Here is a 27,109-nt window from a genome sequence, read left to right on the forward strand (position 1 = left end):
GCAACCATGCACTGGGGCCATGCAGTGAGGGTGTGCTGTGTACTGGAGCCTTGCACTGGGGCTGTGCCATGCACCGGGGCCATGCAGTGAGGGTGTGCCATGCACCAGGGCCATGCACTGTATATTGCAACATGCATCAGAGCTGCACCATGCATCAGAGCTGCACCATGCTTTGCAACCATGCAGTAGGACCTTGAACTGAGGCCGGGCCATGCATTGCAACGTGCACCAGGGCTGTGCTGTGCATCGCAACCATGCACCAGGTCTATGCAATGAGGGTGTGCTATGCACCGGGGCCATGCACTGTGCATTGCAACGTGCACCAGTGCTGTGCCATGCATTGCAACCATGCACCGGGGCCATGCAGTGGGGATGCGCTGAGCACTGGGGCCATGCAGTGAGGCCGCCCCGTGCACCGCGCCCGCCACCCGCCCCTAAGCCCCGCCCCCTGCAGCGAGGCCCCGCCCCCTTCCCACAAACCCCGCCCACCCACTCGCCCCTCCCACCTCCACTCACCTCCCTCCCTCCCCTTAGCCCCGCCCCCTTCCCTCCCTTTAGCCCCGCCCCCACCCCCTTAGCCCCGCCCCTTTCCCGCCCCTTCCCGGGCGCGGCCCCGGAGACCCCGTAGCGGGGGCAGGTGCGCGCGCAGCGGCCGTTGGCGGCGCTGAGGGGAGCGCGCGGCGGGCGGGCGGCGGCGGCGGCGAGCAGGAGGAGGAGAGGAGGAGGGGGGGCGGGGGGGAGAGGCCGGGCCCGGGGGCGGCCGTTTGCTGCAGCTCCTGGGGGGGGGGGGGAGGGAGGGAGTCAAGGAGAAAGAAGCGGAAAAGAAGCGCAAAAATATAGAGAGAGAGCTATAAAAACAACACAAAAAAAAACACAAAAAAGGAAAAAAAAAAAAAAGCGAGGAGCCGAACGAGCCGCCGGAACCGGGCGCGGCCCCCCCCGGGAGCCGCCGCCATGAACAGCGTGGGAGGCGCCGATGAGATCGGGTGAGAAGGGGGAGATTTGGGGGGGGGGGAGGCTCCGGTTGTGCTCACGGGAAGGCCGCGGCGGGGAGGGGGGGGGGAGGAGGAGGAGGAGGAGGAGGAGGAGGAAGGGGGGGGGGGGGAAGGCTCCGCCCCCCCACCGGGCCCGGCCGCCATGCTGGCCCCGCGCGCACCGGCACGGGCCCGGCCCCGTCACGTGACCCCCCCGCCGCGGCGGCAGGTGGCGCGGCCCAAGGTCACCGCGCGGCTCCCCGAAACCCTCGGAATTCCACCCAAAAAAAAAGAAAAGGAAACCCTACCCCCCCCCCCCGACACACAAAACCCCAAATCCCTCCGGCAAACCCCTAAAAATTCCCCAATTCCCCCCAAAACCCCTTAAAACTGCTTCAAATCCCTCCCAATTCCCACAGAATGCCCCCCAAAACCACCCCAAAACCCTCACATCCCCCCAAACCACCCCCAAAACCCTCACATCCCCCCAAAACCACCCCCAAAATCCTCACATCCCCCCAAAACCACCCCCAAGCCCTCTAAAATCCTCCCCAAACCCTTCAAATCCTCCCCAAATCCCCCCCAAACCACCCCAAAACCACCCCCAAACCCTTTAAAATTCTCCCCAAATCTCCCCCAAATCCCCCCCAAAACCTTAAATCCCCCCCAAATCCACCTCAAGACCTGGCCGGGGCTGCTCCAGTCCCACCGGGGGTTCCAGGTCCTTTCCCTGGGGGGTCCCGGAGCCTTCCCCCCAGGCACGATGCAGACAACGAAGCCCCCAACGCTCCTCACCCTCCCAAGGCCTTGCCCGAGGTGGGTTTCGAGGCGATTTTCTGGTTCCAGCACAAAGCCAGGCCCCGAAGGCCTGCCCCTGCCCAGCCAGGGGGTGTCAGGCTGTAGGGGGGGGGCGCTTCCCGGCTGTCCCACCCCTCTTATCAGCTCCCTCTCAGGCCTCAGCTCTCCTAAGGTACGTTTGGGGCAATCCCGGTGCCATCTTCAGAAGCCGATAAGGCCTGGAGACTCCACAAGTTAAAACAGGAAACAGCCAAAAAAAAAAAAAACCACACCACCCGACATGTAAATATTTAAATGAAGAGCCCGTAGACTCCGCGTGTTAGGACGGGAAGCAGCAAAGAGAAGATTTAAAAAAAGCTATTTAAATAAAAGCCTGTAGACTTCAGTGGGAAACGGCAAAAAGAAGACGAAAAAACCCTGTGGGCTGCTCGGCTTTCACTACAAAGGAGCTGGCACGGGGTGCTCATTTACTGTGTGTGTTCCTCGTTTGTATGGCCTTAAAAACACGAGGAGCAAGAAAACTGCCTTGAGTATCACGTGAACAGCACACACTGCACGAGGCGTGTTTAAATATGTAGGTTTAGCCCCGAAAGTGCCCTTTTTTTTGGAGCGTGGCCCATAAGACACTACCCGGTGTCTTACAGCAGGCACATGTCTGAGATCCGTAGGTGAGCTCAGGCTGCGAGCCCCCACTGGAGGATCATCAGCGCCCGTCCTGAGCAGCCCTGGTGGCTCCTGGCTGCAGGCTGCTCAGGTTTTGATCCTGCCGAGTCGTAATCAGATTTGAAAGGACCAGATCTTAATTGGAGAGGGCGATTTTCTGTTTTCCTCCCTCCCCAGAAGTGCTCAGATGAGAGGATAAAGCGCAGTTTTGGTCAGCTGCCGAGAGCCGTGCGAGGAAGTTCTGTTCTGAAGGCTGCTGTGATGCAAGTCTTAAACTTGATGGGAAGTTGTGGATTGAACCACTTTCCTGGGCGGATTTGAAGTTCAGAAACCAAAATAACTCCTCACGGGGGTATGAGTAGGTAGGGGCTTGAGAGCATTATTGATTGGAGTTGGGACTTGGAGTGTTTCCAGTGACAGAAAGTGCTGCTCCTGAGCTTGCTGCGTCCTATGGGCCAGAACTCGTTGGAGCTGCACTAAAAAGATAGATGATGGTCAAGCTGACGTTATTTTATGTAGGCAAGGAGTTTGTATGTTTGTTTTTTTTTTTTGAGTTTCAGCCCTTCCACACATCTCTGCATGCTTTGTTATTAATTCTGGAATTAGCTATTTCAGTGTTAGACACGTTTCCGTGAGAGAAGAAGAAACCTTTGTCAGGAAATAGTTGCAGTGGAACACGTGGGGCTGTGAAACTTGGGTAAAAGTTCTCAGACGAGCTGCGTCTGCTGAAGAAAGAGGCCTCGTTAGGTCCCACAGCTCTCGCTTCAGGCTGCTTTTGTGCCGTGTTCCCCTGCTTTTTGGGGCACGTGGGGGCAGTTAACTGCTGCCTTCGCTCCGTGTCCCCAAAACCAATCTGTCCCAGAGTGGGCATGTGGCTGAGGCCGTGTATTTACATACAGCTGCTGCTGACCTCAGGCAACCCGGCCTTTTTGTTTGTTTAAACGAAGGGAAGGTGACTGCAAGGAATTAATCCCGGAATGGGGAGGTTTCAATGGCCGGAGACTGCGGGGAGCCCTCCTTCCCCGCAGCCAGCTTGGTGTTCTGTCAGTGCAGCTGGTGTTTCAAACCAATCTCTTAGAAATTGATCTCGTATGCCAGGCTATCGAGCTCAGTTCTAAAACCCCAAACCCAACACGTGGGGAAAATGTAGGCAGCACGGCGATGGGCATCATCAAAACTTCGATCTGAGCGAGCATCGGATGAGGTTTTCCTCTTTGCTGCCAGGAGGCAAAGTTGTTTTCTTGCAGAACTTGCAGAACTGTAATGGCACGAGGAGGAGCCACGTGGATTTGTGCGTGTCCCACGTGTGAATTTGGCGAAGGGGGAGCTGTGGGAAGGAGCAGGAAGTCTGCGCCTGGCGGGGACTGCTGGCCCGGTTCGGCTGTTACAAACTGGGTGGTGGTGAGGAAGCTCCCTGGAGCTGGTGCTGCTGCTACTGGGGGGTCTGGGGGGGCTTTTCCTGTCCTGAGAAGAGCTTTATCCTGAAGGGGGCAAGTAGAAAACAGGCCCACTCACAGAGGAGATTGGTAGGGAGTGAAGTGTCCTGCTGGCACTGCTCACAGGGGCTGAGGATTCAGGTTTGCCTGGATGGAGCAAGACTTCTTGGTACCACCTCATGCTGGATTGGGTCACCCTTAGCTTTGTACGTAGCACATCTCCACCCTTAGAGCGTTGTTTTATTTTGTTTTATTCACTGTTACTGCATAAGGGTTGTGATGTGATGCCGTAGCACGGAGAAATGAAGCCATAAAAAAGGGCTGCGGGTTTCCTCCGTGAGCTCCCTGCCTCGCCAAGCCCTCTAGGTCCTGCCCTGGCCCCTGTGCAGCAGCTCTCTGCTCTGCCTGGGCACTGCTGGTTCCTGCTGCTCTAGTGGCTCCTAAAAAGGAGCTGAGGACAAGGGTTTTTATTAGGAGAATGTTTTTTCTTAGTTATGGTAGGAAAAGGGAGAACCTCAGCTTTCCGCTTCTAACCTGCAGCTGTGCTCGGGTGAGTAGAAAATGCAAGCAGAAGGTGGTTCCTCTCCTGGAGGATTGATCCGAGGCATGGGGGGCATCCTCGGAGGGTAAATCACCCCAGCACGGCTCTTCGCAGACACAAAACTATTAACTGGAAATGTTTTACGTCGGTGCTCCTCACCGAAAAGGGCCAAACGCCGGGGTGGCTTTCAACTAGCCTTTAATTAGAGAGTAAAATACTTTGCATGGGAGCCTTGTCACACCCTGAGGTTGATAAAGAGCTGCCAAGCAGGCGGCCTCGCGGCTCCTCTCGCTCTGCTTCCCCGAGTGCTCTGCGTGCTCCGACACGAAGCGCTGCGGGTCCGGGCGGCTTCTGTAGGAGAACGGGCTTGGTTCAGAGCTGTCCCGGGTTGGGAGCGTGGGGTTCACTTTGGGTTTCAGTCACGACCTTCTCGGTGCGTGTGGAGAGATCTGGAAGGCAGGGATTGTAACGCGGTTTCACAACTAATTGCTGCGCTGTTCCTTCGTGCTTGCCTCACCAGTTTCCTTCCCACCTTAGACTTGGCAGTTCCACTTTTGCTTTCATTTCCCTAGAAGATGACGGTGACGGTAAACCAAAGCGATTCTGACCCGTCCTGCTACGGGAGTGAAGGAGTAACGAGTAAAAGGAGGGGACGAGTTTTGTTCTAACCAACAGTTTGAGGACATTTATTTTTTTTTACCAGCATTGTACTTTGGGAACCCAGCAGCAAGGAAACCCGAGGGCTGACACAAGCTTTTTGATCCGAGCATGGAACAAATTGAAAACCTTTCTCTTACCCAGTTATGCAGCTAGAAAACAAGTACAGAAATCCCAGGTAAAGCCCCAGTTTTTTAGCTGGGATTCCCACTGGGCTTCGACCACATGGCCCGTGGAAGCTGGCCACATCATTCCCCAGGGCAGGTGCATTTCTTGCTTGGTGTTTTTAAGTTGATATTAAATAACTTCAACTGCTGTCGTTGTTTTTTCACGTGGTGGTAACACCAAATGCGCAAACTGCAGGTATTGTGGCAAAAGCAACACCTGACTTCTCAGGGAGGGTTGCAGCAGCTGTGTTCCTAATCCATTTTTGTATGGCAGAGTTTTTTTAACCTATTTAGGTTGCCAGTTACCTCGTAATGTTCAACGTCAGGTAGCAAATGGCTGTGGAAGAGCTCAAGCTGTTTGTTCTTTGAACTCCATTTCAAAGGCTTAACGCAGCACTGTGCACCTCTCGGTCATTAGCCTGGGATTAAAGCAGTTAATAGACTTAGGTGTCTTAAACCACGGTGTCTGGTCTTCTGTCAGCTTGCTTTATCTCAGAAGTTTGGGGTTTTGTTTTCATCCTTAAATCGGAGCTGCACGGCCCTGCAGCTGCTGGTTTGTTCTCTTGCCACGAGAAGTTGGGAAGGAAACTGGGAGCCAGGCGTCCTGGACTGGGGAGGGGTTGAGCAGGTAGAGTGCGACCTTAATGATGTGTTTGGCTCGGTTTTCAAACAATTTCAGTGGTGCTTTGTACACATTTTCGTGAGCTATGAAGTGTTCCATGCTGGAACTCCCTTCTGCCCCCAGGAGAGCAGGTAAATGGACTTGGGTGATGCTCCATGGTGTTCTTTCCTCTTGGCTAGCAAAACCTTTCTCAAAGTGATGCCGTTTTCTCAAATTCCTGGAAGTGGGGAGTTGAGAGGAGCTTTGGCTGTCCTGGTAATTGTCTTCTCTTCACATGAAAGAACAAAACATTCTCTAATAAACGTACAAGCTCTGCTCGTGCCCTTGGCACACAAAGCGTGTGCTCCAGTTCTGTCTCAGTCTTCCCAAAACAAGGTGCTTGTCATGAGGAATCGAGGCTTTCTGGTGAAGCCTTGGCTTTATCCTGTATTTCGGAGGCCTCAGCACCAGCAGAGCTGTTCAGAAGAGCTGCCTGCTTCGTTAAATAAGATGAAACAATTTCCTGTAGCACCCTAACTAACACTGCTCTGTGCTCCCGTTGCAGAAAACTGTTTGTGGGTGGCCTGGACTGGAGCACAACGCAAGGTAAGCTATGTATTCTACAGTCGTTGGGCCTGCCCTTCGTGTACAACCAAACACACACAGACACCTAGCTTTTTACCAGGCAATACCGTGGTAGGGAAATTTGGTTGAGATTCCTCCTATTTTTTCTGCTCACAGATAAAATTTTCTGTAGAGAAAGTTGCAATCACTGTTTTGCTTCTTTGCGTTCTGTTTTGTGTTGAAGTTGTCAACTCAGAAGATGACAACTTTTTAAAATCATTTCCTTGCTGTGATATTGCTGTTCTTTTTGCATGAGTGGAATAAAAAATCATTTTGTTTAAATCAAGCATGATCATTTTCAGAAGATGGTTAGCTCAAGTCTGAACTTGCTCAGCTGCTTCGTTCTGTCTTGTCTCGTGGTTTTGAACACAGCCTGGTAACGTTAATATCTGGTTCTGTTTAATATATCCTTCTTTTAACAGAAACTCTTCGTAGCTACTTCTCCCAGTATGGAGAAGTTGTAGACTGTGTAATAATGAAAGACAAAACAACAAACCAGTCTCGAGGATTCGGATTTGTCAAATTTAAAGATCCCAACTGTGTGGGAACAGTACTGGCCAGTAGACCTCACACGTTAGATGGCCGAAATGTAAGTTGACTTCGTGTTTCATTTTCTGGTGTGGGGTTTTTGATATTTTTTTTTTTCCCAGACTGCTTCAAATACGTGTTTTAAACTCTGACTTCTTATTGCATACTGGGTAATGTAAAAGTTGCCTGTTTTTTGCATTTAATTTACTGTAAGACAGCTTTAACTCGGTGATCTGTGTCACGTTATAGAAGTGCTGTATTGCTGATAGCTTTTATCTGAGGAGCTGAATTTCAGCAGCGCTGTGTTCAGCTGCCAGAAACAAAACTTCCTAGAACAGTGTTCCACGCAGAGATCTGACCGAGCTGGAATCTCTTCCAGATTGATCCAAAGCCATGTACACCTCGGGGGATGCAACCCGAACGGACACGGCCAAAGGAAGGATGGGTAAGGAGCTAAACGTGGTGTGTCGTAGCTGGTTTCCAAGTTCTGTTGCGTTGAATTCACGTGGATTGTTCCCATGTCCTAAAACCAGGAGGCAGAGGCAGGCCTCAAGTGTAAGCTTTACTTCTGAAAAATACACTTAGATTTTTTTTATGGTAAGAGTCCAAGTACACTGGAGTTATTAGCAAACACTTTGTGTTTGTGTTAAACTCGCTTTGTGGGTGTGGTGTTTTTTTAAGCTCTTTGCAGTGCTTTCAGTGGAGTTCTTCAAGTCTTGAAAGGAGTGTCTGGAAGGGCGCTTGCGGGACTGATACTTTTTTCCAGCCTACTTCATCCCCTGCAGGCTAATATGATTTCATTAAAAAATGAGTAAATGGCCTCAGAACATGCTCCCCGGTTCTCTGATCTTCTGAAGAAGAGAGGCTGGATTTTAACTGAATGCTAAACTTCTGAGCTGAGAGCGTGCAGTTGCTTCCCTTTAATGAACAGTAGGCTCCAGGACTGGAGACGGCTCCCCCTCAGCCTCCAAGAGACCATTGTTCATATTTAAGCACAAAATGACTGAAGTAGCCAACCTCATTGTCCTTCTGACTGATTCTTTTTTTTTTTTTTTTTTCCTCCTTGATTTAGCAGAAAGGATCCAGGAGCGATAACAATAAATCAAATAAAATTTTTGTTGGTGGGATTCCTCATAACTGTGGCGAGACTGAGCTCAGGGAATACTTCAAGAAATTCGGAGTGGTGAGTCATTCGGCATGATGGCAGTTATCAGTTGGTTGCAAGATGCTTTCCCTCCCCACTGCCTTTCCTCAGATTTCATCAAGCTGTCAAATTTGGGGTTAATTTAGACAAACTGCTATAGGCACATACTGAAGCATTTTGTGATAGTGTACTAAACGTTCATCATCTCGAAGTGCATCTTGCTGTTTGTCAAAATCTATTGCTCTGATAAGTAACTCACTTTGCTTCCTCCGTCTCCTCTCGTTTAAGTCTGCCTGATGCATTATTCTGGTCCCTTCTTGCACAGGGAGAAAATGCTCCTGAGTTTAGGTGGCTTAGAATAATTCTTGCTTCTCAATTGAAAACTTACAGCTCAGTGGTAGTTTTGTGTGATTTTTATTTTTTTTATTTTTTTTGAACTGGAAGCACTTCCATGAGCTTACACCTAAAACGCTTGTCTTTGAATAAGTGATTGGTTAAATTTTCAGTCACCTGCCATTATTTTGTTAACACTGGTTGCTTTTAAACAATATCTGGAGTCAGCTGAGTTCTCTTGTCCCTGGAATATCCATTCTAGAGAGAAACTGCTGCTCATGTTATGCAACTGTGTATAATTCAGTTTATAACTTCTGACTAAAACGAGTGTATCTTCGGATTTTTTTTCTAATTAGATTTAATTTCCCATTTATCCCAACCATTGTGGCTTCTTTCCAAGATGGTAAATTACTAAGCTCAATTACTAAACTCAGCTGTAGATAATTTTGAAATATTTAAAGGTTCCCTGAGCTGAATTCCAGGATGTGCCAGTGCACGCGAGCTTGCCATCTTTGAGTGGTGTTCAGTGTGATCTGCTGATTTTTTTTTTTAAATTGTTTTTCTATACAATTTCTTAGCGGCAGCAAAGGATTAGTTGATTCTTTCTCAAGTGGCTAAGTTAATAACAGTACTATTTAAAAATGATTACCTCAAATTTTAAATAAAATACAAAAGGGAATTGCTAATAACCCTTTCTTTAGTTTGAAAGTCTGCACCAGACTTATAAATAAAGGTGGAGGAGCATGTTCCACAGCTGTGGGGCATCATTTCTAAAGGCTCTTCCTCGCAGACTTGAGGAAAACTTCCAGTTCTGACCTCTGGATGGCTTGGGAGATACAGGGTTATGTGCCACCAGAACCAGAAGGCAACAGCCAGTAAGTGTAAGTGCCTTGAAAAGTAAGTAGTGGAACTTTAACAGCAGGGTAGAAATCAGGAAGCCAACGTGGAAGTTTTAATGAGCTGTGTCTGGAGAAGCAGAGGTTCCTGTGTATGTTTTGTAGCCACAGGGTGATGAGGCAAAAGCAGGGATTGTTTCTGAGACGTGGTAATTGGATGGGAAATGAGGTCGATGTGAAGGATGGGATCCAAACGGAGCAGTGGAAAAAAGTCTGCCACTGTCATGTGGCAAAATCCCCTAGTGGGGATAAACCTCAGCTGTTAGCATCCCATAGGATACACTCGAGTGAGTGTGTATGGTGTAATAACTTGAAAAGTATGTTCTCTAGCTGTCAGTAAAAGGTGGATTTGCATCGAGTTTTAAGCTAATGAGGGGATCATAGTAAAAAAAATAAATAAATAAATAAATAAATAAATGGACTTGAGGGCAGAGCTGTGATTCCATGACATCACCTACATTTCGTGACTGTTTCTCCATCTGCAAGTTTTTAAGGCAGTTCCTTTCAGCTATTTTAATATTGCCTTTGAAATGAATGTTGCATCTCTGCTTCTGTTCTAAGTTTTAGCTCATATTGATGCCTAGTTTGAAGAAAATCTTCAAAGTTCTTGAACGACCTTCAGTTCATTTTCTGATTTCCTTTTGTAGCTAAATGCATTCTGATACTGATCGCCCATAAATGTTTTTGTAATGCCATTTGAAGCATCAGTTTATAGCTGATACTGCACCACGCTGACATGCAAGGAATTCGGAGAAACCACAAATTTTTAATGCAGTTAAAGGTACCTTTCGTATTGAGAGTGAAAATTTTTAAAAAATTGAAAAAGCAGTTTTAGGAAGCAACGCTGATGATCAGTGTGTTGAGAACCCAAGACCTTTAGAGTTTTTATGGGCTATAATGTGAGTATAAACAGTGGAGCAACCTTAACGCTAGATTAAAACCTTAAGTGTGATGAGACCTTAAAAAGCCAAAATGAGGCAGTTTTTTGGAACAGATGAATCCAGGCTTTTCTTAGACTCCTATAAAGAGCAGTATTCCCAGTTTGTTTGCACTGTGCTAGGACAGACTGGTATTGATGGCTACATCAAGCATTTAATTGTGCTTTGTGGATAGAGTGCGGGAAACCAGCCTGTGGTAACTGTTTATAACGCTCCCCTGGTAGCACAGTTAGTAGAATTTCCCTTCTCTCTTCCAGGTCACTGAAGTTGTAATGATCTATGACGCAGAGAAACAGAGGCCCCGAGGTAAAGGCTGATCTAGTTTGTCCTTGAAATTTCTTCATACTCTCCTATAGTCAGATGGCAAACTATTTCACACCATCAGAAAAGGTAGATTTTTTTTTTTCTGTGTTGCCTCAGGAAAAAGAATAATTCACTGGGCAAATAGCACATTAAGTGCAGACTCTTCATCTACAGCTTGAGTTGGTATCTGTGCATTTAAAGTCAGATGTTTCATGTTCATTTTCTTCTTTTTTTGCTGGTTTTTATTTGAATGAAATTTGATTCTTGAGCCACTCCTGTGGTTTAAGGTACAGTAGGGAAAAATCTCATCAGACTTTCCTCCTGTTCCACATGAAAGGTATGTTGATGTTTATAATTGCATGGGGGTGCTCTAGTTCAGAGTACTTCTGGACATGGGATTAGGACAGAATCCATCCATTACATGCTTTTTGTTTTGGTTAAATGGCTTCACTTAAAATCTGAGAAAAGCAGTTCTTAAACGACATAAAATGCTTTCAAAAATACATATATTTTGATTGGGATACATAGTGCCTATGTGCTAGACTGCTTTTTTTTAATGGAAAAAAACCCACCAAGTCTCTCTAGACTGTTTTAATCGAGCTGGTAACCTTTGGTCAAAATACGAAGCAAGCTTCATGCCATCCACCTTCCATTGCATCTCTCATCTGTTTTGACTATTAAGAGGCAATATTTGAAATAAGTGAAGCTTAGTTGCACTTACCACCTAGTAGCATGTTCTACATGCTAGAGAATAGTTTGCCATCTGAACTCTCATTTCTCCTCTGACTCATTATTAAGAAATATATTCTTCACTTCATATTTATTAAGCTGTTAAGTCTTAGTTTTATTTTTAATTTAGACATACATCCTTAGTGGCATATTTAAGTGTTTCATAGTAAAGTATGGTAATGTTAAGTAAGTTCTTTTTTTTTCCTTTTCTCTCTGTGAATTGTTTGACTGTGATTAACGATATCTCTTTAGATTTCTTCTCTCTAGGTGATAATTTATCACAGAGGTACAGGCCAGTTCCACAGTCAGAGGAGGGACGGGCTTTGTCTTTAATTGGAGTGTAAACGAAGTTTCAATATATTTGTTTTTTTGTTTTTTGTTTTCTTGCCGTAGCTATCTTAACCTTCTTTCAACAGATGTCTTCTATTTAAGCAGAACATAAATTCATCCATTTAAATGCTCTAGAGCATCTAATTTCAAGTAGAGGAAGCAGTGGAGACCAAGATAAGGGCAAATGAGTATAATTTGTGGTTGAAGTTTTTGAATTATTCCAGTAACTATTGTATCATCTATATCTTTGTGATATTTATCCCAGCCTTGCAGCCTCTGAGCAAAAGATACTAAAACATCATGCCTGCTCTGGATTAATCCTGGTCTGAATTAATGGCTTCTCTGCTTAGAGCTATACTAAAAAAAAATTAATAGAAGGCTTCTGGTCCACTTACGACTTGGTAGCTTGAAGCAGAAATGACAAATGTGCCCAGGTTTGAAAACCTATCTGTCTCCATCCAGTGTGCAGTTGTACTGCAGAGTACTTTCTCCTTTATTTGTCTGACTTCTTAAGCAGTGTTCTTGAATCCTGTTGCTCTGGCTTTCATTTTTATTCTATTAGATTCCTTTTATGTAGTGTAACTAACTGTCATCTCCAAAAATGGCCTTGTTAATCCCTCGGGGTGTGCTAGGAAAAATTGCTCCTTTGTATCTGGTGCTCCTGGTCGTGCATCCCAGCACACATTTTCTCCCGCTTCCTTTCTGATCTGTATTCTGTTGTACAGCGCTGTTCAGTCCCCGCTTGTCCCTTTAACGTGGTACCTGAATTACTCTATCTTTATAAATTTTAAAAGGCCACTTCGCTACCATCTTCTACTTGAATCAGTGTCAGTTTTGCCTCCTTCCATTTTCCTCTTTTACCATCCTTGCATTCTGAACACATCCCTTCCTGCACGCTATGTCACCAGTTTGCCGGTAGAAGGAAGGACAAATCACCCCTCTTACTAATCCCAGCAGCATTCCTCCACCCTCAGCTTCTCACAAGAAGGCTGGGAACCAGGTTCTCAGTGTCAGAACTACCGTGATGCCCTCGAGGAGCTGCCTGCCTGTCTCGAAGCAGCCGAGTTGCCTTCATTTACTTGCTGCCCCTACCTCCTCGTGGTTAGCTCTTCTGCAAGCGCTGCTTTCATCAGAATTCTTGCCAGAGTCCCAAGCACAGCCAGCCTCGTTACATCTTAAGTGAAACAGTGGCTTTGTTGCAGTCCCTGCTTCTCATGCTTTCTATTCTCTGCTGAACCGACCACTGGGAAGTAATTTACAGGTTCTTGCTGTGTTCTCTTTCCCTTGGCTGCAGACCAGCCTCGTAGCTCTGTTTGGTAGTCCACTTGGGTTCCCGCTAAAGGCAACGAGTTTCTCCAGCCTTCAATAAAGTGCTGTCTTCTGAAAAATAAAGCTGCTTGATGATAGGTTTTGTCACTTCTGCTGTCTTTAAAATTTCACGTTCTTGGCATTTCTCTGTGTATTGTATTCTGATTTCTTCACTGTTCCTTATCTTGTAGCGTTTGGCCCTTTTGAATGCTTTTTTCTTTGCTGGCTTCCTCAATGACCTTTATTCCTTCCTTCTTCGCCTCCAACAAACCACATCCCCATATCACCACCCGTTCCCCTCCTTCAGCCTTCTCAGAATCAAGCGAGCAGCCTGCATATGTAGATTGTATCCCTCATTTTCCTTTCTCGTGCCCTTTTAGATAAAGGCAGCAATGCTAAATGTGTGATTTAAATACAAATACTTTTCTTTTGGCTCTAATGTGCAGATTTTAACCTCAGACAAATATATTGTGATGAAATGCTGCTCTCAATTTTGAGGCTGCTTTCATCACAGGTCAACAAAACTTCGTTTATACTGCCAGTCTCTTGTGTGTGGGAAATGCTAAGTTTTTTTCCTTTTTATTTTAATTTTATTTTAGTGATGTCTTTTGCTCTTGTTGCTGACAGCAGAATTTGACCTGCTGGAATCTATTTTGGCCTGTATCTTTGTGTATTTTTTATATATAAACTTTTTCTACAATAGGCCTCTTTGGGCTTACCCAACCCAGTTGGATAAGCTTAGAGAGACACTAACTGTTATAGATACTGTATTTCTGTTTAACGCTTTAGAGCAATATATGGCTGCTGTCAGCACTAGCTGCAAAGCAAAATGCAAACCAAGGGGGAAATCTTGGGTTTCAGAAAAGCAGAAATGCATCCATGTTCCATATGCTTTTGATGCCGCACCTCGTTTTTCTTTCTAATTTTATTGCTCTACCCTTAGCTAATCTAAAGAATGGCACCACTTATGTACTGCATGTGTTCTTACCTTTCCTGGGATTCGGTTGTTACACCAGCAACAAGTGGTTGATGGCATGAACCAGCCTCCGTGTTCTGTGAGATTAACCACTATTTTGCCACTCTCTCGGCAGTATCAGCAGCTACAACCTAAGTGCAGTGGTTCTCAAAGTGTGACCTCCAGAAGCGGTTTAGAACCCGGGGCTTTGCCTCTCGTCCAGTGTCTGCTACAGGCATGAGACCCCCCACCCCACTCCCCGTCCCACACGGCCTTTTAAATAGCTGCTGGATTCAGCTGAGCTGCCAACATCAAGGGCTGCGGTCAGATAAAAGGGCGTGAGGCATCCTTGGGGATCTCGAGCAGTTAGTAGCTTGAGCAAAAAGAGCAGCTAAAAAGCGTTGGGTAGCCATTGGAGAGAAAAGCAGCAGGAAGTGCAAGAAGTAAAATAGATAGAGACACCAGCAAGTGTGACGTGCTCCTTGGGTCGTCAGGGGAGGCCGGGTTTGGAACGAGGATCGTCTGTTAAGCGCTTTCTCCAAGGCGTGAAAAACTTGAGAACCTCTGATCTAGGTTGTTAGTTTCTGAAGCTTCTCATTCATCCATGGAGTGGTAAAATTTTTTCATGCTTTAACAGCTACATCTCAAAGACAATGTTCTTCTTTTCCACGGAAAATATTCCCTAACTGAAGAGTGGGGTGAGGGACGGGAGGAAGATGCTTTGCAGCTTGGGGGCGCAGGGACAGGACAGTTTTTCTTTGGGATCCTAGCTTAAATCAAAGATAGGAGCAGGCAAGCTTCTTTACTTCTAATTTGCTGTCCCACAAGTATTTTGATTTGATCATGTGGCACAGTTCTGATTATGCTAGCACTTTTTTCCATTTCCTGATGGGTAGGTTAGGAATCAAATTAAAAAAAAAAAAATCGTTAACTTGTTCAGTTTGTAAGTTGCATGTGTGAAACCAAGATGAGGCATTAATTGCCTAAGTACGGGGAAGTATCCATTGCAATTTTCTCAGACTGATTTTTTTTTGTTGTTGAAAATTTAACACAAGTCTTGGTTATCTGAAACCCCTGCTTGAACCCTTGGTCCGCCCCTAATACTGTTCATCATCCTGTTTTGTGTCACAACACCCTGCTACCTTGATTCACTCTTCGTCGTTGGCTAGGTTTTGGATTTATTACTTTCGAGGACGAACAATCAGTGGACCAGGCTGTCAACATGCATTTTCACGACATCATGGGCAAAAAAGTGTGTAGTTGTAGTTTTATTTTACCTTAAGAAAGAACCAAGTCTTGGGCAACTAGCAATTTCACTGGTGACCACACCTAGGTACCGATCAGCGAGGTGGGAGAGCGTGCAAGTCCAAATTCAAGGCTTTATCCATGAAGGTGGAGAAAGTCTTCTGAGTTTGCTTAAGCAGGTGAGAGAGGCAGATAGCTTGGGTCTTAGCCCAGAGAAGCGACGTAGATCCTGAAAGCCTGAGAACTTAGGCTGCGGGTTGTTTTCTTGTTATTTTTTTATATTTATTTTGGGTAAGGCCTTGTGCTACAGACCTGGGGGGTTGCTCTGGCTCAATGGAGCTTGTGTTGGATGGAATTGATGGTGACTGCCCATCTTCTGAGCACTGCTTTGCTTCCTAGGTGCAAGGGTAGAAGGTAGGTGTGTCCAGCTGTTTGAAAAAGAGAATCCCAATGAAATCTGAGTTGTTCAAGGCTTGGTTTAAGATACCACTCCTTCAGATGTGTATTTGGTACTCAAATTTTAGATGGTGTGAGAAAATCTGCTTTGTATAATCTTAAACTAAAAGAGTCAAAACAAAACAAAACAAAAACATCATGAAGGATTGGTTTTTTAAAAAATTGGGTCACTTACTGTGAAACTTTGATACAAACCCACGTACTCTATATAGTATTTAACCACAATGCAGTTAAGTGACCTCTGGTTGTTTCATCTTCATACTGTGTTGTCAGCAAGTGGATGTTTGATAGGGAGGAATTTTTTATGCTTGCTTTGATGTTACTCAGCAAGGAACATGCTCGTACCTGTGGAACAAATGAAAAGCAGAGAAAATTGTTCAGGACACCCCAGTTTTAGACAGGGAAAATCATAACTTCTGAAAGGAAAATTAACCACAGGAAATTCTGGTAAAATTAAGTCCTTGCAGCTTTTCTCTCTACCCACAGTTTTTAAAGTAAACCTTAGAACTGCCAACCTTAGAGAGAATATATCTCAAGGAAACCCGAGAATACTGTCACTCACCTTAAGTTACTGCATTTTAAAATTTTGCATTATGTTTTAAAGTCTTCCTGTAGCCTGATATTTTATAAACATTTACCTAGCTAGCAGGGGATATGTTCTTGCCAATCAATGGAATTTTGTTTGGTTAATTACGCAGTACAGAATGCTTTTTATCCCTGTGAACTTGTTTTGGGGTTGAGGGGTGGGTTGATTTTTTTAGTTAATGGAAATGCAGCAAATGAAGAAATGTGTTTGTGTAATCAAGACCGTTAGTGTACTTGATTACTAGTGTTTTCCTCCTGTGAGCAGCTGAGCACTCCCATTTGTGAGCGAAGGCACTGACAGCCCAAAACCTATTTACGTTGGTGTGTGTATGAATTGCATCCTGCATCCAGCCTCTGATCTTTCCTTGAAATTGCCTTAAACTTACACGAACCACTTCAGTGAGAGGTCACATCACAAAGCAGCACATGCTAAATATAAACACGAACAAAGGGTGGTTCATCTGCTGTAATGGGTCTGGGAAAGAATGGAGAACCCTGTGCGAGCCTTCAAAATGTCACCTCTTGTGCTGCCAGCTTGCAGAATATTGTCAGTGCTAATTCAGAGTTCTCCCTTGTTTCTCAAACAATTCCAGTATGAAAATGAAATTTCTTTTTTCTTTTTTTTTTTTTTCCCCTTTCAATGACATAAAAGGCAGAAATCTGCAGCATTTCTTCGGATACAACCGGTGGAGATGCCTCATTTACTGGTGTAAACTGGGCTCGAGGCAGGTGCAGAATTTTAACTTGGTTGTTGAGAATATTGCACAAGCATTTTTCAGCCCTCAGTTTGGCAGCTCGCTGCTTGTAAATGCACTGAAAAATTAATGGAATTCTTCCACACAGAGAAGCGAGCAGCAGCACACTCCGCTCCCTTCATTGACTAATAATGCCTGCTTTAAAAATGGTATCTCTCTCTTTCTGGTAATTAAAAAGGTATTGCTGAAATGAATCCATATGTTGTTGAAAGGGGAAAAAAAAAATTAAAATTGCAAGAAGGACTCTGCTTTTGTAAGCAATAACCGAATTCCCTCAAGGCAAATGTGTTAAGACTCATTAATTTGAGTCCTTTGAAAAATTCCCTTGGTTCCTCTCTGGAAAGGCCTTCAGCTGACAGAGATTTGGTTACTGTCATGTATAATGTCCTTGGGGCATCTGCAGTGGGCTGGGGGTGGGGGGCTTTGTCCTTGCCTTGTGCCTATTTCCTGTTTGTTCTCTGACATGAATGGTTTTTAAGACATGGCAGGAAGAATTCTGAATACTTTATTTTCCATACTACTCAGGCCCATTGATGATTGCGATTTATTTTCTTTGTACTCTGGCACCCATTAAAATTAATCATAAAATAAAAAAGGCTTTAATTCAGCATGCATGAGTGCTGAGAGTGTTTCATTAAATCAGAAACTGGATTTTTTTTTTTTTTGAGAGGTTTATATTGAATGTGCAGCTTATTTTAAGTAGGTCAAATGCACTTATTCGATGGCTTGGAACACTAGGACATTTTATCTTTGAATAAAATAAGTTAAGCACTGTGGCTTACTAATTTTAAAAACAGGAGGGCTTTTGTCACTGACTTAACACAGTATGAAGATTTGCTTCTTATTGACTCAACTGTCCATTTTTATTACTTGCATGTTTGTTTACTTTTTTGTTAGATGTAATGTAAGATTCTCTTATCACATCCATTCCCTCTGACATTGTTTGAGTTAATTGAGATTCTTTAAGCGTTAGCCTGGGGAAGGTAAGTCTTTATCTTCCATTAGACATTTAAATAAATTCTAAGTTTAAAAAAACAAACAAACAAGCAAACAAAAACCAACCAAACGAATGTGTGTTTCTCAGGTATGAGCCGAGCTGAAATTGCAGTTAGATGGGGTGGGTTTAAACTGTAACTTTCAAATGAACCCCAAACGCTTGGAATGGTTAAAGCATTAGTACCCTTTTTCAGAGTGTACTCTTTACTCGATTTTTTTCTGAAAATATCGTCTTTGTAACTCCTGTCTTAAGTATTAAAAGAGTCTATAAACGATTTAAAAGATTACGTTTTTTTTAAGTGAAGAGTTGTTGTAAGAGGGTACTGCTGTTTTAAGATTAAAGCCAATGAATATTGTACTATGGTAAAACATAAATGATTTGTAGGATGTGTTTTGCTTGAAATACCTCAATAGCTGGACTCGTAACGTCTTACCATCACACATACTGTACCTGAGAAACATTTTAAATTACCGGCCTTAAGTTTAATAATTAAGTACTTAGACATAAGTCATAAGATGCTAAGTGTAGTCTTAAGTGTTAATTAAGGGTGTGTGTGAAGGGAAGGGGGGTAGATTGACCTGCAGCATCTCTCCTAAATGGCGACTCTGTTTGTTTAGGTGGAGGTGAAACGTGCAGAACCTCGGGATAGCAAAAGCCAAACTCCAGGGCCGCCCGGCGCCAGTCAGTGGGGAAGCAGGATCATGCCGAGCGCTGCCAATGGCTGGGCAGGTCAGCCCCCTCCTACCTGGCAGCAAGGATACGGCCCTCAAGGTACTTCTCTGGATGTCCTAATCACTGTCGCGAGCGAATCTTGTCCTTAAAGCTTGCCGATAACTTGGTAAGAGTGGCAAATGACAGAATTTGCAGGTTCATCGATGCTATCTCCGTGCTGGATTATCGATAGCAGAACTAAAACTGCGCCAGTCCTTCCCGAGTCTTCTGAGACCAGTCCTTCATCTCCTTTTCCCCAAACACGTTGCTGCTTAGGGCAGAGGTCAGTGGGTTGTGCTGAGCCTCGCACGCATTCTGGAAGGTGCTTGGCCTCTTCTGTTTGGCTCTGCCTCTCCCTAAATAGAATCAGCGTGGTTTTTGGTAACGTGGAGAAGGTGCTGAGAAAGCTCAAGTTGGGACTCCAGCTGTGGGAGCGTGACCTGCTTGAGACCTGAAAGAAAAATGTTGTTAAAATAGGCATTTTCAAGGATGAGGCAGTTTCGGAGGAAGTTATAAGTAAAATTTGCAAGGGATGAGAGAAAAACAGATGGTCTTGTCTCTGGATTTTATTGCTTAATGTAGCCTGGAAAAATAACAAGCAGCTATGGGGCCAGCAGTGGTGCAGGGGAGCACTTAGTGCTTATAACGGTCGTGATTTAGCTTGAACCCTTAAGGGCTGAAAGGAGCAGCCGTGTGTTTTGGTTTTGATGGCTATAACCCCACCAGATTTTGAAGATGGGATAAATATGCTGAGTTCATCTGAAGACAGTTTTGATAAGTTATGGAGAAATACGGTGGCATAATTGAGTTGCATTTGACAGAACAGAACTTGCGTGCTCCGATATGAGAAATTTTCACCTGGGGGGCTAAAGGGAGTGTCAGTGCTTCATCTCTTGCTACAATAGATGATACCTCAGTGGAGGGATTGCTCGTTTCCCCATGGTGCTTATTAACTTGAAAGCTGCAGCTGAGGCTTTGACATTCTGCACAGATGTGCTAATCTGCAACTGCACAAATTGAGAAACGAGATTATTTTCAGTGTGGTTATTTGTACAGAAAACGATAGCTGATCTACTGGAAAGATTAGCGTGAAGCGTAAATGCATTTATCTCTCTATCTTAATGCTGCAACGAATGCGGAAGGTGTTTTTATGGTTCAAAAACTTCAAAAATAAATAGGATAAACCTGATAATGTATTAAAATACCTTGGATGTGTAGTCTGCTGTGATTCTCAGTATGTCGGTGGTTTTTATACTAGTGCGGTTTCTTGGCTGGGTGTGCTCGGTTTTTGAGCGCTCCATCTGACTTCAGTTTGAGGATTGCTGCATGTTTCTGCATTATTTGCTGAATAATTCAGTCTTTTAAGACATCTTGGACCATTAAAAATAAATAAATCTTTGACCGAAAGAAATGTAAGGGACACTGGGAGGATATCTAGTGTATTCCAGAGCCTAAAGCAAGATAAACTTTCCCTAAATCATTCCTGTTTCATATTAAACAGCTTCAGTACATGTATAACTTGCTTTTTTTGCTTTGTTTTAGGGATGTGGGTGCCAGCTGGACAGGCGATTGGTAAGTACATTATATGGGACTGATTTTAATAGAAAAATCCTGCTGAGTGGGGACGTAATTTCTTTAAGAATCCACAGAGATTTGTGGATTGCTGTAGTATTTAACAGCCTGTATGTTTAAAAGCCTGATTGAATTTGTCCTTAAAGAATGAAGACGACAGCGTGTTGTTAACAAGCCAGAAAAGGGAGCTGACATGCATCCCGGTGTTGCCAACTCCATTAATTCGGTATCAAGGAATTACATTCTCAAATACAATTATTTACTGCAGGGATACTTGGAGGACAAATATTTCCCAAAGTAAGAATTTAAAGAAGGCTGAGGCTGCATCTGAAATTGAGGAAACAGCTTTACGCCATCTAGAGAATGCAGACTTTTTGTTACTGTGCCTCTTCAGCTCTTTGTTTCTGTTAATTTTCTAGGTGGATATGGACCACCTCCTCCAGGCAGAGGAGCTCCTCCACCGCCACCACCATTTACCTCATACATAGTCTCTACACCTCCTGGGGGATTCCCACCTCCACAAGGATTTCCACAGGGCTATGGCACCCCTCCACCATTTAGTAAGTGACCTCCAGGAGTCTGAGTGCAATCCGTCACCAAATTCAGGGTTTGGCTTTTGCTCATCTTTCTCTGGACTTGGAGTATTCCCCTATGCTTTTTTAATCTATCCTTAAATTCTCTGCTGAGATTGTATATTTGGAGTTACAAGCAACTATTTTTGTCAGGCAGTTGGGTTGCTTTCTCTTGGGTGCTGTAATAGTCTGTTCTCTAGCTCAAATCTCTCGCTAAACAAATCTAGTTTCATTGTGTACCTCTATTATGACATCTGTGAGAAAACTTAAGAGATTATTGCACGGTGACCTGGGCTAGACGCAGGCTGGGATTTTTCGAGAAGCTTAAGGAATTAAGGTCACAAGTGGCATTGGAAACGTAAATAGGATTTGAACATCTACGCCCTCGGGCCACCTTTTGAAAAGTCTAGTCACAAACTTGGTTTAAAAAAGGTAGGAAATGCCACTCTTTTTTGTGTTACAATGTAAGTTGGTTTTACTGTCTGCCAGCTACAAGTAGCAAACGTTTTGACTTAAATACCTACAATTCTGTTACTGGAAAAAAAAAGTGCATTGTACTAAATCCAAGCAAGAATTCAGGGAGGCGTTGACCCATATCCATGTCTGCTCATCCGTTGCACTTTGTGTTTCAGGTTTTGGTTATGGTGCTCCTCCTCCTCCACCTGACCAGTTTGCCCCACCTGGAGTACCCCCTCCACCTGCCACTCCAGGGGCAGCACCACTAGCTTTTCCACCACCACCACCACCATCTCAGGCAACTCAGGACATGAGCAAACCCCCAACTGCTCAGCCAGAATTCCCTTACAGCCAATTTGGTAAGTAACTGCCTGTAAAATAAACTCAGCTTGATCCTTCTTCCCTTCCTGCTTTGCTTTCCTACCTGGGTGCAAAGTCAGTGTTCAGAAGCTGTTCCCTAACACCGATGGCACTTCTGTCAAGGGGGGGAATGCCAGCCACCAGCTTTAAAGGAATCCTTAAATCATCCAGCAGGTATTCTAGCCAGTGGGTATTTTCTTAACCAACTCTAGACATCACTTGTATCCTGTGAGATCGTTTTCAGAGACTTCTGCAGTTGTAGGATAAGTCACTGATTTGCTCTCTCCCTGAATCTGCAGTTAAAACTTTTTTTTCCTCTCTAATAGCTTCATGCAGCTTGTAGACAGCTGTTTTGTTTAACTGACTTTGATCAGATTGGAGAGTAGACTTTAAGAATAGCATCGAGATGCAAGCAGTATGGGGTATTAAAATCCAATCTGCATGCTTTTTCCTCCCATCCCCTGTTCCTTTCCTGTCTTATCACAAGCTGTAGTTTTGTCAGAAGCATGTAATGCCTTGGCAGTGCTTATTTGTGCTGTGGTATAAGTAACTGCTTGAGATAGTGATGAAAGACATTGGTGTAACAAGTTTTAAGCCAGTCAGGCAGCACTACCAAACAAAATAAAACCAAACCTACACCTGGATAGGTGCTCGTGCTCCTCTCTGTGGAAACTGAGATGGAGTTTTCATATTGCTCTTCCACACACTCCTAAGCAGCGTTGTCCCTAAGACCTGTCTGTGGCATGCTCCTTTTCCTGAAGATGAAGTAATTGGTGGTCTTCCACTTCTGCAGTCAGTTTTCTGCATGCAGTGTGTCCATGGATTAGGACTGCTGCTCTACACTTGGACAGATTCTCCATGTGTGAGCATGTGTCTGACTGTTTTATTTAAAGTGCCTGCAGAAACTTATGTAAAGAACAGTTCATGAAGTTATTTGAATAGATACCATTTGAAGTTCCAAAAATGCAAAATGTGTTTAAAAAAAACACGGAAGATTAGCCTTTCAGGTGCATTTGTAAAGCGAGCAGATGTTCTCATGTTGATGAGCTTCAAATGTTTAAAATTTGTTCTAAACACAGTTGCTGCCAGAGAAAGCTTTGCCCTTGTGACTCAAGAGGAAGGTTTTCTTGTCTTGCAAGAACTTGTCTCTTTGCAGATAGATCCCTTTTGAGAGAGGGTGGACCCTACTAAATAAAACACAGAGCCATGCATAATCATTTACATTCTGCGGGGAGCCAACATTTGTGGTGTTTCAGAAGTCCAGGAAGAATCTGTTTTCCAACCTTGTGGGGGTTCCTCTATTTGGTGTGCGTAGTACCACTCGCCTCCTGTATATTCCAGGAAGCCTATTTCCCAGGGAAATATTTAAAGTGCTTCTAATTAGCCTCTAAAAGTGCTGGGTGGGGAGGGAGGAGGGAGGAAAAGGTGTGTGGTACTGCAGTTGGAGGAAGGAGGCTAAGAAGGTTGGTGTAAAGCACAACTGAAGGTGGTCTCTCACCTCGAGTGGTTTCTTAGCTTGAAATCTGTTAATGAGCACAAGTGCTAACAGAGAAAGAGGTGTTTGATGTGCAGCAGTCATCCACAAAGCTACCTGGAAAATCTTTGAAACTTTTTTAAAGAGCTCCAGCTCTTTGTGTGTTTGCAGATTAGCAGCACTGCTGCACGACAGGCAGCCCAGCTGATCTGCATGTATTTACGGAAATGCATAAGGCTGATGGGCTTTAAAGAGGCACCGCGTTATCTAATCGTTGTGGCATTCTCAGATTTGTCCTGGCTTGACAGCATCTTAAATGCTGCGATGTTTACAGCCGGGATGAACGTAAACACGAGTAAATGAAACGCTAACACGGGTGTGTCTCCCTCACCCTGCAAAATTATCTCTGCACAGGGCTCTCTCGGGGTTCGTCACCCTGGTCTCCTCATTTCTTACTAGGGCTGGGTACCTATTCTCAAGACCCTTCAGGCTACGCGCCAATACTTTGTTTACACTCTTATGGTCAGGCTGAGCAGTGAGAGATCTAGGTAGGTGGCGCCTATTTACAACCAATGCTCTTGATTTGTCTGCCTCGGGGAAACTAACCTGTTTTTTGCAGGGTCTCTCCTAAGGGGGTGGGGGGAGCGACGTGGCTCAAATGTTTACTTTGGGCAAGCAAGGGCAACACACTTCTAAAACACTTCTGTACCCTCGTTAGCTCGGAGGGGGAGCTCACCACTGAAATACGAATGATGCTGCTGATTGCTTCCAAAGCTGCTGTGCTGGCGACACTTTATCTTGCGTAACTGAACAGAGCTCAGGTTCTGCAAGCCAGAGATTGAGACCATAAAGCTTGGCACGGCTCCTTCAGAAAGCAGAGCCCTCTGGAAGGGCAGGTGAGCTGTGTGCTGTTTCACGGTGCGAGCTGAGAGCTGCAGCAGGAGCCACAGCGAGGGAAGACAACGCGCAGTTACGTGTCTGGCTGCTCAGCTCGGTGCTGTGGGCTTCCTTTTTGATAACCAAATGGGGAGCTGTGGTTTCCCCCACCGAATGCTCTAACACTGCGCTGTGCAGTGAGAATAACTTCATTTTCTTTCCTTCTGAGCCTCGCCCCTTGGCAAACAATTAAATTGTATTTTTGGTAGTCTGCTTATCTTGGTATGGAAAAAAGCCTGGATTAGCATTTTTAGCTAATAGAAGCCTTGTGATAGATGTGTTTTAAGGCTCATTAGCAGCTGCAAGTCCTGAGAGACAGGCAGAGCTTGAAATTGAAATACTGAAGACGTGCAAAGAGACTTTGTTTTGGATTAAGAGAGTTAAACCTGCTTTAAGCCTGCACAGGGAGAAGCAGAACTGCAGAAACGTACCGAGCAATTAGGGTTCTTAATACCATCTTTTATAGCTGAGGCTTGTGCTGATGCTGCTGTTATGATTGAGTTGTATTTAATTAAGGGAACTTTTATTAAATTTCTTAGTTTCTCAGCGTTCTTAATTCACATCTAGTTCTCCCTCACACTGGCAGCAAGAATTCCTGCAAGGCTTTTCATCTCCGCCCTTTGTCCCTATTCCCAAATTCTGCCCAGCCTAACTCTGGGCTTTGGTGCAGGTGGTCGTAACCTCGCTGAGCAGCAGCAGGGGAGCGTTGGGTTTTGCAGGCTGAGGAAGAACAGGATAAATATTAATATAAATAAATATTAATTTCCTGCACAGATCTGTGTGCGCTGCAGTTGAGTGTCCTTTCAAGTTTAAAACTGCCCACGCGCTGATGCAGTGGATTTTTAGGGGATGTGGGGACCTGCTGTGTCCTTGTTCACTGCTGCTGATCTTCAGCTGGGTTAAAGCATTCAGCAGCAGCTGCAGCAGCGAGCAGTGGGGAGCGGGGGCAGGTTTTAAAGTGGAACTTTGATTTTGAACTCGCAGCAAGTGGATGTCAGCCTGCTCATGTGATGAGCCTTAGGGGAAGCACGTCAGTTGTTCCAAGTTCAGGTTCCCCTACACATTCTGTAACGGGTGGAGCAGTCCCAGCCTTTGGGATCCTGCTCTAATAGCTTTGCCCCCTCATGTTTCAGTTCTAATTTAGGAACTGAGCATTCCATGAAAGAGGCCAGTTAATGAAAATACACATTCAGGCAGCAGTGCTTTTTTTTTTTTTTTTTTTTTTTTAAGCATCTTCTGCAGTGTGTCCTTTCAGCAGCAGCAGTTTTTGAGTGTTCAGGGAAGGTGAAGTTGCCTGTACAAAGCTCGGCTCCAAAAGCTCTCTGCCATCAGGCAGAGGTGCCAGGAAGAATTCTTTGCTACATCTTCATCTCTGCTGGACCTCACGCTGCTAGAAACAAAAATGAAATTAAAAAAAAGCTGCTCAGAATGAACTGAATGAACTGACAGCCTACCAGCGAGCCACTTGAAGCTGCTTGAACAGCAGCAGAGTCTGACCTGCTGGCTGGGCAGGGTTACCTCAAAAGTGCAACCTGCACCTCTGCACGCCTCCTGGGTTCTCCTCCTGTACCAGGGGGCAGATAAGGTGAAGAACTGAAAGCAGCAGCTCCCCTTTCTGTGTTAGATCAAAGAGTTTGTGTTCCTGGGACTGCGTGGGGGGAGGGAGTGGCGTCAGGTCTTGAATTTGCACCTCTGCTGCTCCGTGCGCGTGAAGGATGCTGGAAGCTGGCTGGAAGCTGACCTCTGCCTTTTCTTTCCTTCTCCCCAGGGTATGGACAAGACTTGAGTGGGTTTGGACAAGGTTTCTCTGATCCCAGCCAGCAACCCCCTCCCTACGGAGGCCCCTCGGTGCAACCATCCAGTGGCCCACCTGCAGGAGGAAGCGGCTTTGGACGAGGACAGAACCACAACGTGCAAGGATTTCACCCCTACAGGCGCTAGCGTGGGCTGGCAATCAGGGAGTTCTGTCCCCACGGGGGGGCCTGGGAGCAGCCGAGCCCCAGACTTCGGAACTTGTGACAATCACATACTTGATGGAAGAAAAACCTAACAACATTTTTTTTGGGGGGTGGGGGAAGATGGCTTCTGAAGGCAACGCTGTGGGTGTTTGGACTGCAGTTTTTAAATATTTTCCTTTCTCTAACCCATCAGCACAAATAAATGTCACTGGTTCAAACTACAGGGTTTTAAAAATGTCTTCAGCTTTAATTCAAAAACTTCAGGTTTCTTTTTTTTGAAATTATTTTTCCTGAGCCTTTGTTTTACCGTATATTGTAAACTTTTATGTTTAAAAGAAAAAAAAAATATATACATTTACAGATTGTGAAATTTTTAAGAGAAATTTTCTACTATGTATGCTGGCTTATTTTTTAATTTAAAACAGGGTTTCCGTTAGCACTGTTGGAAGTGAGGGCGAGCTGCAGCCCCCTTACTCCTGACATTAGCGGTGGGGCGGATGGTTCAGAAACTCTGGGAGTTTAAAAAAAAAAAAAAAAAAAAAAGAAAGAAATCTACTGAGTGTATTTTGCTGTTGTTACCTGACGGTGTAGAACTGGTAACAAGGCAGGTGCAGACTTGTTGACGCACAGAGTCACTTAGGAAGCGCAGCGCTAGGTCTGTGCTTCAAACTCTTTCAAATCCTCTGTGGATTTCATTAGGGGTTAACGGAGGCCTTGTTAAGATGTAGATTTCCCTCAGGCAAAAGGTTTAGGTGCGTTTTGCACTAACCAGTGATTACCCCTGGTTTGAATAAAGAGACGTACATTTGGATTAGAAACACAAGCCTGTCTCCATTTTTTTTTTCTTTTTACAAGAAGAAGTTCCTCGTGAATTTGTGTTTTCATGAGAAATCAATTGGCGGCCTTGAAAAATCTTGCCTTGACATCAGCATACAGGCTTAGGCTGTGCCTCAGTGGGCTGTTCCACCACCAGCAGTGGGATCTGAGCCGTCACCCTTCGTGCCTCGCAGCTTTTACCCTGGTTGTGAGAGAACCAGCTGTGTGTGCTCGCTCGTTCGTGTGTTCGTAGCGGCGATGGGCTTTGGCTGCGTGCTGCTGCCCCTCCGA

At 45.0% G+C, this 27,109-nt stretch overlaps 1 protein-coding gene across 4 annotated transcripts; it reads left to right on the forward strand.

The window, feature by feature from the left end:
* Positions 1-813: 813 nt before the first annotated feature.
* DAZAP1 (DAZ associated protein 1) lies at positions 814-26,825 on the forward strand. Of its 4 annotated transcripts, XM_038168995.2 has the most exons (13): positions 814-986; positions 6,403-6,443; positions 6,884-7,050; positions 7,369-7,434; positions 8,062-8,172; positions 10,558-10,606; positions 15,095-15,177; positions 18,581-18,734; positions 20,217-20,246; positions 20,666-20,806; positions 21,451-21,633; positions 23,568-23,656; positions 25,813-26,008. In XM_038168995.2, exons 1-12 carry the CDS (start codon positions 955-957, stop codon positions 23,645-23,647), a joined length of 1,137 nt encoding a protein of 378 aa, XP_038024923.1. In that variant the 5' UTR covers positions 814-954; the 3' UTR covers positions 23,648-23,656; positions 25,813-26,008. The 4 variants fall into 4 exon arrangements, with proteins under 4 accessions (XP_038024923.1, XP_038024921.1, XP_038024922.1 ...); XM_038168993.2 differs by lacking the exon at positions 23,568-23,656 and having other exon boundaries at positions 25,813-26,825; XM_038168994.2 differs by lacking the exon at positions 23,568-23,656 and having other exon boundaries at positions 8,065-8,172; positions 25,813-26,397.
* The last annotated feature ends 284 nt before the right edge of the window (positions 26,826-27,109 follow it).

This window comes from Anas platyrhynchos, chromosome 29 (assembly GCF_047663525.1).
Source record: "Anas platyrhynchos isolate ZD024472 breed Pekin duck chromosome 29, IASCAAS_PekinDuck_T2T, whole genome shotgun sequence".
NCBI lineage: Eukaryota > Metazoa > Chordata > Aves > Anseriformes > Anatidae > Anas > Anas platyrhynchos.

What these genes read in the sequence shown, in the direction of transcription:
- DAZAP1 (XM_038168993.2), top strand. Translation starts at nt 955, where the DNA reads ATGAACAGCGTGGGAGGCGCCGATGAGATCGG. An exon ending in ACTTCAAGAAATTCGGAGTG is followed by an intron (nt 8,173 to 10,557) that starts GTGAGTCATTCG and finishes TCTCTCTTCCAG; the next exon opens with GTCACTGAAGTTGTAATGAT. An exon ending in AGAGAAACAGAGGCCCCGAG is followed by an intron (nt 10,607 to 15,094) that starts GTAAAGGCTGAT and finishes GTCGTTGGCTAG; the next exon opens with GTTTTGGATTTATTACTTTC.